This window comes from Colobus angolensis, unplaced genomic scaffold (assembly GCF_000951035.1).
Source record: "Colobus angolensis palliatus isolate OR3802 unplaced genomic scaffold, Cang.pa_1.0 Scaffold150, whole genome shotgun sequence".
NCBI lineage: Eukaryota > Metazoa > Chordata > Mammalia > Primates > Cercopithecidae > Colobus > Colobus angolensis.
The window spans coordinates 6,624,248-6,638,660 of record NW_012114600.1 but is presented as its reverse complement, the minus strand read 5'-3'; the positions used below and the strand labels follow the sequence as shown (position 1 = coordinate 6,638,660).

Here is a 14,413-nt window from a genome sequence, read left to right as displayed (position 1 = left end):
AGAAGTCTTCAAGGCATAAGCATATGTTTTAGTAGATAGACTTACACTATGTGGAATGAAATTTACAAAGCATCCATGAGATTTGTTTCATTTGTTTTTTGAGGAGAGACTTCAGTTACAACACTTGGTCTTTAGAAAGTCAGTCACTGTGTATGAGGGAAAGGTTTTAATTGGGCCACAGCTTGTGGCATCAGTCTTCTCCCTTTGGCCCCCTTTCCTCAGCGTGTAGGGGAAGATACCTTTCTGTGTTCATTCTTTCAACTTACCCATCAAGGAAATATGGCAAATCCCCCAAGTACATGGCTTGCTGCCCCTAATTGGGCATCCACACTCTCCCTTCAGCCTTGATCTTTCCTCTTGCAGGTAAAAACAGAAAAGGTGGAGAGAAAAACATGGTGGATTCCTTTCTCCCCGTCTGTGCAAGCCTGCCTCCAACCTGGTGATCGTTGACACTCACCATTTCTGTGCAAGACTTTGGTTTTGTTTTGTTTTCTTTTAACATATTATACTAGATTTGACTAACTCAATCTTGTAGATTCTGCAGTTCCCCCTACCCCCAACCTAGTTCTTAGAGTATGTTTCCCCTTTTGAAATATTTAAACATACTTTGAGCATAAACATTTTTTAAAATATAACTATAATGCTTCACTAATACCTTAAAAACGCCTAGTGAACTAACTCAGTACATTATATAATGGCCAAGTGAAAGTTTTGTGTTTTCATGTCCTGTTTTTCTTTGAAATTATATAGCTCAGAAATTAGCTCATTATCTGAAAAATCTATGAAGACCTGATGAATTATATAATACAGGAGTATTGCCATTGAATGTACTGTTTGATTTATTCAAGCAGGTAATGAACAATGTTGTCAAACTCTCTAATGAGTCATCATAATTAGGACATAAGCTAAAAGGGGTGTTACTCTGGCAGTCTTTTTTTCTTAATCCTAGTGCCATACATATTCTTTGGCATTAAAGAATGAAAAGCATCAGTAAAAAACTGAAGCCCTACCATGGCTTTGTAGGGTTTTTGGAACAATTCCTGGAATTGGAAAGTGAAAATGGATAGCACGTGGAAGAAACCCTCATCTGAGTAGCAAGATTTTAGTAAAGACGACTAAGCCATTAACAGTATGCATTCATATTTAATTTTATTGATTCCTGCCATCAGCTTTTGTAGATCTTTTCTTTTTGGTGGAATGTTCTGATTTTTATTGGAAGGACTTGAGTAGAAGTGGATGATTAAAATTGAGGAGTATATAATTCTTTCTGGGACTGCTTAAATGTTGTTGTTTGAAAATGCCTTCACTTTCCCCCTTTGGTGAAAGAGATGTGCTTAAAATTCTTATTACTTCACAATAAATAATTTTGATTTTCTTAGGTTTGTGTTTAGGTATGAATTTCTCATTTACTTCATCTAGCAATTCTCTCTGTGGTCAGAAGAACTCTGAAGGAAGCTTTGAGGGAAATGAATATAATTCTTAAATTATTATATGTATATATATATAAAAATAGTTTAACTTTAAAAATAATTTATTAGTCATCATAAAGAAATAAATGTCTCTGACTCAAGATGTTATTTCTTTCTTTTATATTTTCTAGTCTCAATTACTGTTCCAAATGGAGCTATCTTAGAATTTAGACTAGAGATCCAGATTGTCATTTTTGTAAGATGTTTAAAATCAATTTGAGAATTTTCATGTGTCTGTAAACAGCACCATGGAGACACGTATGAATCATATTAAGGGCATCTTTTATGTAGTCCATACTGAAATTATACAACTGAGACCAGATAGGAATATTGTTTTCTAAAGAAATAATAAAAATGTGAAAAGAAATCATAGGACAGATGTGACTTATACCAGAAAATGAAGGACAACCTTAAACTATATCAGTATCAAGTAGAAGAATTATATAGATTCATTTATCTTCCTTTAGTCTTGCTCTTATTTCTAACTGGGATCTAAATTTACCTTTAAATATCAGAGGTTAAGAAAGTAACCATACTCCTATTAAATGGTAGAGATATTTAATAATATTCAGCTTCATCTTAGTACAACTTCAAACATCAACATGATCACACAACATTGATTTGCATTTTAAAATAGGATATTAGAGCCATTGTCTTAGATAATTTTCAAGGCAAGAACAGGCCTGCAATAAATAATGAGGCTTTGACATTCCTTAGTAAAGAAGATGTCTCCTGCCCTAATATGACTGCCACTCAGCGATTTCAATTTTATGATTACTTGATTTAAAAAGGGAGGATAAATGGTTCTGAAAAGTTTTCTGTTTCCTTAACATTTCAAACTTTTCACTGAAATTTGTCATTTTGGTAAAAATAAACAGTGAACCACAGAATATTTGTACATGGTGCTTTGCTTTTAATTACTTACTAGGGAATTACCAGTGGAAAAAAGAATGTCACCAGTGTTTTTCCTACTTACACCAGTTCTGCGGCATGAATATTTACATTAAATGTATGTGCTATATGTATTCCCCAAATAATCAGTAGTTTTGGGGGATTTATTTCCCACTATAGTTGTTTAGAAAGCCAGTGTTTAAGAGGGAGAGAGCCGGTTAGGGCTACTACCTAAGTAGTGGCACCAACTCAAATGATACGTGGGGTGTAGTCACAGCTACTTTACATCCTATTTAGAAATTGAGACACGAGGTTCTTAATTTCTAGTTTTCTATCCAATTTGATTTATAAAAAGAATCTTGATTATTGAGAAAATATGGTTAGCTATCTGACTGAGAACAGCCTAAGAAACTGGAAGGAGATATCAGTAGAATAATAGTGAAATAAACTGCATGCATCAGGCCATTTGCTTACATTTTCCCTGGCTTCCTTGAAGGATTTATTGAGAGTACATGGTAATGGAAAAGAAAAAAAAAGAAAAAAGAACAAAAGAGAAAAAAGGGAAGGGAAGGGAAGGCAGGGAAGGGAAGGCGGGGGCGGGGGGAGGGAAGGGAGAAACAAACTAACTCAGGGTTAGAATTATGCATGGTTCGGTTTTTTTCTTTGACAAAAGAATCAGAAGAGTGGTCAGTTCCTAAATGCCTTCCTTTGTGCTGAGAACCAAGTAGCTTTGTCATTTTATTTTCTATCTCAACACTTTTCTGTCCATTCTAAACAAAAAAATAAGCAAGTAACATCAGCCTACACTGCTTGAAAACCTTACTGCTGAGAGACACCGCAGGGCTGGCCCTGGGTTGAAGTCAGACTGTCCACATTTGTCTCCATGCTCTATTTTTGCCACAGACTCATTCCTAAATACACAGAGTGTCTTCACATTCCCAAATTTTCCTCACCTACATCAAAATTACTGGAAAACATTTTACTTTCTATGTTGTCCTATAAACCAAAGACTATCTGAGACAAGTGTCAAGAAAGTTTATTTTGCCAAGGTTATGGATGCACCTGTGACACAGCCTCAGGAGGTCCTGACGACATGTTCCCAAGGTTGCTGGGATACAGCTTGGTTTTATGTATTTTAGGGAGACATGAGATATCAGTCAACAAATGTAAGATGTACATTGGTTCCATCTGGAAAAGCAGGACAACTCAAAATGGGGGGCTCCCAGATCATAGGTAGATTTAAAGATTTTCTGATTGGCAATTGGTTGAAAGAGTTATTATCAATAGAAAAGAATGTCTCTATTACCATACAGACTTGAGGGTGGTGGGGATCAAGGATTTCTCCTGCAGATGAAGCCTTCAGGTAGCAAGCTTCAGAAAATAGATTGTAAATGCTTCTTATCAGAGTTAAGAAGTCTGTTCTATCAATAATTCCCAAAGGGAAGAGGGTATAATGAGGCATGTCTGGCTGCCCCTTCCCATCACTGCCTGAACTAGTTTTTCAGGTTACTTTTGGAATGCACTTGCCAAGAGAAGGGTTCCTTTCAGATGCTTGGGGGGCTTAGAATTTTATTTTGGTTTACTGTCCCTGCTTTCTTTTAAGTAATAAGTGGTAAATGAATACTCTGTAAACAGATCCCTGACAATGACTGACAAAGTACTAATTAATAACTCTTGCCAGGTAGCTAAGATGCCCAGAAATCTTTTAAAGGTGTAATGATGATAATAATATTGTTAATAGCTAAGGTTTCCTGATGGCTTTCTGTGGACCAGGTTGAGAACTACATTCTGTAAGGACATTATTTCAGTCCTAACAATAATCTTTTTTTTTTTTTTTTTGAGACAGAGTCTCACTCTGTCACCCAGGCTGGAGTGCAGTGGCACAATCTTGGCTCACTGCAACCTCTGCCTCCCAGGTTCAAGCAGTTCTCCTGTCTCAGCCTCCCGAGTAGCTGGGATTATAGGTGTGTACTGCCATGCCAGCTGATTTTTATATTTTTAGTAGAGATTGGGTTTCATTATGTTGGCCAGGCTGGTCTTAAACTCCTGACCTCAGGTAATCTACCTGCCTTGGCCTCCAAAGTGCTGGGATTATAGGCGTGAGTTACCACACTTTTTTATTACTCTTATTTTACAGATGAGTAAACAGGAGCTTAATGATTTTAAGAAACTTGCCCAAGATAAATCAGGGCACAGAATTGAAAGTTAAGTCTATCTTAATTCTAAAATCCCTGTTTTTTAATATAATTATGACTTTAATAGTATTATTTATTCTCAGGCATTTTTTGGAGATATTTGTAGACAATTAGTAGATGGAAAAGTTTACTTCATATCAGTAGAACTATTACCGAGTACGAGTCCCACACCAGGGTTTTGAAGATACCAACCCACCCCTTTCCATTTGTCTTCTCAATTCCAGCTCTTTATGATGATATAGTATTTCAAAACAATTGGAAAAATGAAGACTGTACTATGGATGACAATTATATTTACAGAACTGCCTGAACATTAATTATAATAAATTCATTTATCTATACACCAAATATTTATGAGGAACCTACCATAGGCCAGACATATATCCGAGAAAACAATGGACAAGTATAATTATAGTGTTTTGCTCGACAATATTACCCTTAAATGAGTGGATGACTGAATTATTATGCATATAATGCTTCAACAAATACACTAACAATATGCAGTTTTATTCGGACCTTCGGAGAACAACAGCAGGGAAATGATTTATACTTCACTTTAATGGTTAATGACTAACCTATGATAATTTTGTCTTAAATTCCCTTTAACATTTTCTGAATGTCATACCCCTATGCTCAGAAAAAGTATCTGAATGCATGTATTACAGTGTTTTTCTTCCTTTGAAAAATTATTTTATTATTCACCTCTAATTTTTTATTTTAACACTCTAAAATATTCTACTTAGTAATTGACTTAGGATGCTGCATTATGTAAAGTAATGAACTTCTTGGTTCTGATCAAGAACATACACTGTATTTCAATGTGTTTTCTTACATATGAAAAATGCAATATGTTCTCTCTGAATATCAAATGTGTTCTGTTGTGTGTCTATTTTCAATTATTTAACATTAAGAAATCTAAGTATACTATTATAGATTATAAATTTATAAAAGTTTATTTGCTTTTCTTATATTTTTATGTGATGTATTTCCAAATAATAAAATTTACTGTCATTGGTAGGGTATGTGTCTTGTGTTACTAGTTAGTGGTGATGTGTTTTTGTTGATCTGCACACACTTTCTTCCTTGGAACCACTATAAGGAAATGAGTGGAGGTTTAGGGTGTTGGCCATACCTCTGCAAATACCAGTGTTCGTATAAAGAAAAAGGCCATCTAAGCTAAGCAACTCAACTGATATATAAATATAAAGGTATATATTTCAGCTGAAAGATAAAACAAATGTCCTCTTTAGTATTACATTAATTATGAAAAATGATGGTGCTACTAAATAAAAATTGTTGATTAATTATTATATTCAATATGCCTAAATCAGTTGTGGGTGGACTCCTTTCTGGTGCAAATAGAACAGGTGATATGCATGTTTAGTTATAAACATTCTGAAATGTCTATACTGGGAACTGTCTATTAACTGAGAGGCTTCTTTAGCTTTTTAAGGACTTCACCACTTAAAGAACATTTTTTTCTTATTTTTATTTGTTTTATTTGAGGACAAAAAGCTCTTCAAATCCCAAAAAGTTGTGTCTCATTTATCTTTTAATTTCTATTTCCCAGCACAGTGCACTGCTGAGAGGATAAAGGAATAGTATTGGTACTGAGTCGTGAAGCATCTATGAAAACCTATTTTTAACATTGATTTTTGTTCTACAAGAACAATTCTTCTAAGACTCTTCAATATAATTTGAGGTTTTAAGAGCATTCCTGGTATATCTCTGAATTGTCAATTATTTTCTATATATAAGTAGAAACATTTTTAATATTATTCTTATGACTATAACATGAAATGTATTATGCAAAATGATACATGAAATGATTCCCAGAAATTTCCACTTCAAGTAAAATAAATTACCTATAACATTTAGAGTTATAAGAAAGTATGTGGGCCAGTGCGGTGGTTCACACCTGTAGTCCCAACATTTTGGAAGGCCTAGGCATGAGGATCACTGGAGCCCAGAACTTGGAGACCAGCCTGGACAACATGGTGAAACCCAGTCCTGCAAAAAAGTACACACATGCACACAAAAATTAGTTGGATGTTGTGGAGTGCTTGTAGTCCCAGCTACTTGGGCAGCTGAGCTGGGAGGATCCCTTGAGCTGGGGAGGCAGGCAGAGGCTGCAGTGAGCCATGATCACCCCACTGCACTCCAGCCTGGGGCAACAGAGACCCTAACTCAAAACAAAACAAAACAAAACAAAACAAAACAAAACAAAAACATCAAAGAACAAAGAGATGTGTTCAGTTCTGGGGGAGCAGATTGACAATAGACCAACTGTTCCCATATCTAAACTGAATTGCGCTACCATCTCTGATTCATGCATTCAGCAAGAATTCATTAAATCATACTATGCTACAATCTGCTTTAGGTCCCCTTGGTGCCAATTGCATATAATGAGTCAGAGATTATCATACCTGCATACCAATGTCATTTTTAAATGATAGCATCTATTTCCTTCCTTAAAAAGAGACACATGAAATCATTCAGTGAAAACTACAAATCATATCACTTCTTATAATCTATATTTAAAAGAAATGCAGACACATTGATTATATTGTACAAATGTTCTTTAGATTAATTGTTAGAAGACATTTTTGTATTCTAATGTGTGTTTAACTCACTAGTTGGGATTCACTGATTCATTACCCAAATTTTCATTTCAGGCCCTCCAGGCCCTCCAGGTGGTCTGAGAATAGAAGACATTAGAGCCACTTCTGTGGCACTTACTTGGAGCCGTGGTTCAGACAATCATAGTCCTATCTCTAAATACACTATCCAGACCAAGACTATTCTTTCAGATGACTGGAAAGATGCAAAGACAGGTGAGTTTTATTTGTCTGATTAATCCGTGCGTATTTTCAAAGTGAATTCTTTTCTCAAAAACAAAAATTTGGAGGTTTTAAAAATGTCATTATCTACCTTGAAAGGCTTTCTTTCTTAAATTTTTTAAAACTTATTCTAATATTTTGGTAATGAAGAAAATTACATGGAAGTTATACATTTAAATGTGTTGAAGCTATAGAAAAAGAAGTATCATTTCTAAATCAACCTATAATGGAAAGCAAAATGAGGCCTCCTGGGTTTCTTACTTGAGTTTTGTGTGAGATTTACTGCCCCCAAAATCACTGGAAAGTCTACTTTTGAGCAAATAGCATTCATAGCACTTTATTTATGACCCTTTTTATTTGAGTACATATGTACTATAGTGCTGAATTTCAAAAAAGCCACATTGATCATAAATCTTAAATTAAGCATCCAAATCTTACTACTATAACCCTTTATATGAATGATCTGACCTGGTTTGAATTTCCTCAAAACAGATTTTTAAAGACATTTTGGATCTTTCAACCTTTTTCTTTTCTTATATTAAGATTTTCTAAAGTTGATCAGGAAAAATTAATTAAGAGTAAGTGGGTACTTTCCTTTGTCTACAACTTTGCCATTTGTCATGACTAGCCTACAATATCACACATCAATACATATATTTTCTCCTGTAAAATGGAAGATTGAAGATCTTTTTGATAAAATAATTTCTTTGTAACTTTTGACCATATTTTTAAACAAACTTGTCATTGCCAGAATTCTTTAAGATGGAAAAGAGGAGATATAGAAATATTTTCCCAGTTGTCACAAGAAAAGAAAAGAGACATGAGTGGTGAATAAAATGTTCCTCCTTTTAAAAAAACTAAAAAAAAAATTATTCTAATCTCCCAAATCTGCTTTCATTTTAGATTTATCTTAACATAGTGGAAATCCCATTCCCAAATGCCAATATTTGTATTGCTCACTAAGATGTTTTAATTTAAATTTACTTCTATTTGATATTTCTTCCCCTCCAGAGAAATAAATCAAATATAAACTTGAAGTCTGTTGCAAGGATTTAGGATATATTTTAATATCAGATGATTCCCCACCTAAGTGTATAAAGTTGCAATAAAATTAGAAACAAGTGAAATGTTTCTATTACATTACGCTTATTGTTTTAAGAATTATCTGTAAATATTCTTGACAAAATCAGTCCATCCGAAAAATAAATTTAAAAACCTTTTAGGTACTTTATAAACCTAAAGCATGAGCAGTTTCTACTTTTCTGAAGAGAATGGAAAGGTGTGATAATAATGAAACTATTAGAAATCTAGCCCATTAAAATAAATAAGTGGCTTAAATTTGGTCTGGCCCTGAAAAAGAAATACTAATTGCAATCATTTGCATTAGTTATTTATGTATGCTTACTATGTAGCTCAATTTAAATATGCTTCTCATTTTAAAATATCCACTAGAAAGTAGGTTCCATGAAGGTAAAAACTGTTTTATTTGCTGTTCTATCTCTAGCACCTAGGTCAGGGCCCACACAGTGCTCATTCTTTAAACATGTTTATTGAGTCCCCACTGTGTGCCAGAACCTATTCTAGATGCAGTATGTATAGCTGAGCAGCAGTGAACAAAATAAGAACAACAAAATCTGTCTTCAAGGAGCTTATATTATAGTAGAAGAGATGCCAATACACAATTAAAATATATAGTAAGTCATGTGGTGATGAATGCTAGAGAGAAACAACAGAAAAGAGGAATGGGGAGGTAGGAGATGTGTTTTAAATAGGGTACTTCTCATGTTCTCACTCATAGATGGGAATTGAACAATGAGAACACTTGGACACAGGGTGGGGAACATCACACACTGGGGCCTGTCTTGGGGTGGGGGCACGGGGGAGGGATAGCAATAGGAGAGATACCTAATATAAATGACGAGTTAATGGATGCAGCACACCAACATGGCACATGTATACATATGTAACAAACCTGCACATTGTGCACATGTGCCTTAGAACTTAAAGTATAATAAAATAAATAGGGTACTTCTGATATTAGTAATAGACACTGCTGCTTTCTAAAAGTTCCTATTTCCATTATATATCTTTTCCAATTCTTCTGCTTTCATTGATGTTGGGTCTTTGAATCTAAAGTATGTTTTCTGTTGGCCACATTTAGTTGAATTTTTCATCCAGTTTGATGGTCTCTGCCTTTTGATTGAATTATTTAATCCATTAACATTTAATGTTATTATTGATACAGTTGGATCGTAGTTGCATTGTATTTTTGCTTTCTAAATATTTTACTATTTTTGTTACTCTTTTCCTTGTTCACTGCTTTCTTTTGGAAGAAGTGAGCATTTTCTAGTGCAACATTTTAATTCCTTTGATGATATTCACTGTGTGTGTGTGTGTGTGTGTGTGTGTGTGTGTGTAAGTAATCCTGCTCCGAGGGTAAGTTTATATTCACTATACATGTGTATAATCAAACACATACATACTTAATGAATACTCTAGGGCTTACCAGATACATTTGAATTTAACAGAATAGGTTTTATAATTTTATTAGTTTAATTTCAATGAATATGAAAGTGTTTCTCCTAGATAGCTCTATTTCATTCTTCCTCTTTTGTGCTGTTACAGTACTATATATAATATAGTTATATAGTCTATAATATAGTAATATATTACTATAATACTATATATTACTAACATATTTTATTATATATGCTATTATAGCATATTTTATTATATGCTATATGCTATATATAGTAATATAGTTATATATTACTATAATAGCACAAAAGAGGAAGATGAAATAGAGCTATCTAGGGGAAATACTTTCATATTCAGTGAAATATATATAAATATACATGTTACATCTATATATTTCACAAACCCAATAATCTTATATTAAAATTATCACTTTCTATAATTGTTTGCCTATAAACCAACATATGCTTGTTTATATTATCCTTTGTTAATTTGTCTGTTATATTATCCTTTGTATTTACTACTTCTGGTCCTCCTCATTTGTTCATGTTGATTTGAGTTTTCATCTAAGTCTCCTTTGCATTGCTATAAATATCTGAGGCCAGGTGATTTTTAAAGAAAAGAGCTTTGTTTGGCTCACACTTCTGCAGGCTATACAAGAACCATAGCGCCAGCATCTGCTTCTTGTGAGGGCTTCAGGAAGCTTTCATTCATGGTGAAAGCAAAGTGACTTGTCACACGGTGAGAGAGGGAGCAACGAAGAGAGGAGCAAGGTGCTAGGCTCTTTGTAACAATCAGTTCTTGCATGAACTAATAAAGCAAGAACTCACTCGTTATTGGAAGAAAGGCACAAAGTCATTCATTGTGAATCCACCCCCATGACCCAAACTCCTCTTATTAGGCCCCACCTCCAACATTGAGGATCAAATTTCAACGTGAGATTTAGAGTGGACAAACATACAAACTATGTGTCACCATCTGATGTTATTTCTTTACAACTTTGCTCCTATCTGTCCCCTTTGTGCAGCTAGTATCAAATATATTACATTTCAATATATCATAGATCCAATAACACAATTATGTATATACACACATATATAAATGCACAACATATGTGTGAACATATATACATACATATATAGGTTTCTACAATTACTTTTAAATAAGTTAAGAGAAGATAGAAGAAAAAATGAGTATTTATACTATCTTTTGTAATTACAAAATTACCTTTACCAATGCTCTTTATTTTGGGGGAGTTTATTCAAATTGCTGTTTGGGATCAACTACTTTCAACCTGAGCAACTTTAATTTTTTTTGGAAGGTAAGTCTTTTAGTAACAATTTCTCTCAGTTTTTATTTATCTGTGAGTGCATTTTGCCTTTGGTTTTAAAATACATTAGCTTGGATATGATATTCTTGGTTGACAGTTTTCTTTTTTTTTTTTCACTGCTTTGAATACATCATCTTAGATGCCTTTTTCAGTCTGAGAAAATTGTTTTCTATTCTATTGGCTGAAAGGTGTCTCAAAATTCCTTTATATTTACCAGTATATTTATTATATCTGGGTTCCTCATTCCTTTCTGTAAAACTGTTTTTTATCTGGTATAATTTTCACTACTAAGAAACTTATAGCATTTTTAATTGGTCAGGTTGTTGGACTCAAAGGTTTTTACGTTTTTTTCTATCAGAAAATGTCTTTAATTTCATCTTTAAGTGATACTCTTATTGCATACAAAATCCAAATTGCTCTTCATTTCACTTTGATCACTTTAAAAACATTGTTCTGTTGTCTTTTGTCTCCATTGTTTCAAATGAGAAGTCAGTAATTGTTTCAATCATAATTCTCTGTACTTGATATGTCCCTTTTCTGTGACTGCTTCAAGATTTCTTTTTGTATTTGCTTTTCAGCTTGATAAAATGCATTTATCCTAATGGAGCTTGGCTTCTTGTATTCTTGGGTTGATATTTTCTTCAACTTTGTAAAATTCTTAGTCATTCATTACCTATTCAAAGATTTCCTCTGCTCTACTCTTTCTTCTTGGTTTCTCTTGACACATATATTAGATTGTTTGATGTTATTCCACAGATAATGGACTGTGTGTGTGTGTATATGTGTGTGTGTGTGTGTATGTGTGTGTGTGTGCATGTGTCTGTTTGTCTGTGTGTCTGTGTGTCTCTGTTTCTGTATGGATAATGGCTAATTACCTCTCTCGCTTTCATAGATAATTTATTTTGCTGGATTCAGTCTGTGAATAATCACATTAAAATACTTTTGACCTACTGCTTTATTGTGTTCAGGAATTTTTATTTCTAGCATTTGACTGCTTTTAATATTGTTCACATAATATTCCATGGGAATTTCCTATTTGTTTATACAAGTTGTACATGTTTTCCTCTTGACATTTTTACATACTTAACATACTTATGTTAAAACCCTATCAGATGATTTAAACATCTAGAACATCTTTAAGTCTAGCTCTGTGGATTTTTTTTTCTTTCTTGACAGTGGGTCATATTTCTTTGCTTACTCATGTGTCTGATAACTTTTGCTCAATTCCAAACATTGTGTATAGAAGAACAGTGATTACTAAAGTAAATATTAATGATGTCTGGGAAAGTGCATGCCATTACTTTAGGGTCTGAGTCAATCATATTTGTAGTTGAGATGATCTGAGCATTGTTGTTAGATTCAGTTTAGTGTAGGCTTCAAGTGATTTGAGTGTAAGATCAGACCTTCCTACATATCTGAGTGTCTGGAGGTTTTCCTCTCCTGCTGTCAGACTTCGGCAGGTTCTTCTACCTTGGACCCCACAGAGGGTTCTTTCCTCTCCCCGGCTTCTGCCCAGATACCTGCTGCTGATGATCAGTCTAAAGCCCAGAGTTCTTGGGTTTTTTACTCAGTTCTCCTTCTCTTCCCTTAGATTTCAACAAGTCTGAAGCACCTGTCCCTCACAGGGGAAGCAGATCTTTCTCATCACTCCTGCCACTATCTCATGTTTGTGGTATCGGTGCCCCAGAGGGAAGTCTTTTTTGGCTCTTTTGTACTGCCCCAAAACTTTCTTGAGTACATGTGATGAAGGACTACGAAAAATAATCGTCAAATTACTATAGATTCTCCTTGTTCTTTGATCTCCCTGTGACTTTAAACAGCCATATCAGCCTATACTTTGTAAATATCTGTTAGAAGTTAAACTGTTTTCTTCTTACTAACATCTATGACTACATCTTTCTTTCATCACTGTTCTACCAATGATGAATTTTAGTCCCTTGTGTCTTCACAAACTCAGCTCTCTAATGGGCTTTGAAAGATGATGGTTTATAGATTATCTATGTGTTCTTTTTGTTAGTGTACTAGTGAAGTTCTCTTGTGACTGCATCCTAAGTGGAAGTGAAAAACATTTTCTGCAACAAATACAGAAATAAAAATCATGTGGTTTTTATTTATGGTGTGACCACTAAGAAACAAAGGTGCAGGATTAAATTCAGATTCATGAAGGTAAATATTTAAGGTATGAAATAAATATATTTGAAAGATATCAACTTTCAGTGTTCCAAAGATTAAATTTAGAATAATGAGATGAAGAAATTGACTGTGTATTTTTAAGGCAAGCTATTGTAAATTTTACTTCTTTTGGACTGTTTTTAGTGGACAGACAGCAGACAACTTGATGCCATTCCTGGAGTTCTACAAGATGCTCAGGTCATTGTTAGAAAATTGTGTTTGATTCCATGCTGCTACTTTCAGAGGACTAATTATAGAATACTGTTAGTGATGGTGTGTGTGTGTGTGTAAGAGGATGTTGGCCAGAACATGAAGAGGCATAGTAAGCATGCTATGATAAACAGTTCAGAGAACCTGGAATAGATTATCCAACATGAATAAGAAAATATGCTTATATTTAAATTTCTGTGTTATGTAAGACTGAGTTGGTTATTAAAATTCTTCTGCAGTTAACATCTTTGCACCTAAATGTTTCTCTGTACTTTAGGTTGTTTACCTAAAATAGATATTTGTAAATTAAATTATTGAGTATAAACAGCCCAAACACATGAGCTATATTATATAATCACTCTGCAGTAAGGTAGAACCTGTTTTTATTCCTTAAGCAGTATTTGAGTATCTCTTCTGCCATATCTTTATCTAGTATTAGTATCATCTTTTTAAAAATGAAAACTCTCTAGGTTTATTTTAGGACAATATTTTTTTTTGCCTTTCTCTTTCTTCAGTTTTTGTAGCTCTCATTTCAAACATGAATTTCTGGTTTTCTATGAGGCTACATTCATATTTCCCTTAGAGAAGGATCAGGGATTCACACCTTCTGAGATGTCAGAGCACAGCTTGCTTTTCCTTTGCTTCACAGAAATTCGCCAAACCTATGGCTCCTTCCAGAGTCCTGCCAGGCAATCTATGGGTTGGGTCTAGAACCTATAATATAAAACTGAGTAGGTGTGTTAGAATCAGTGAGAAGCCTTTAAATGCTCATTTCCAGTCTCAAAGAGACACCTGAAGAGTGTGTGTGTGTGTGTGTGTGTGTGTGTGTGT

General features: G+C 34.0%; 1 protein-coding gene across 4 annotated transcripts in view; it reads left to right on the top strand.

The window, feature by feature from the left end:
- Positions 1 to 14,413, top strand: part of CNTN1 (contactin 1) — a 409,794-nt gene that overhangs the window by 304,063 nt on the left and 91,318 nt on the right. For 2 of the 4 annotated variants that reach the window (XM_011936103.1, XM_011936102.1), the window contains exon 16: positions 7,231 to 7,389. In XM_011936103.1, the coding sequence (XP_011791493.1) occupies positions 7,231 to 7,389 (159 nt within the window). Of the gene's footprint in view, positions 1 to 363; positions 1,380 to 7,230; positions 7,390 to 14,413 lie in introns of those variants that run through there. The other 2 variants (XM_011936106.1, XM_011936105.1) reach the window with 1 other exon arrangement.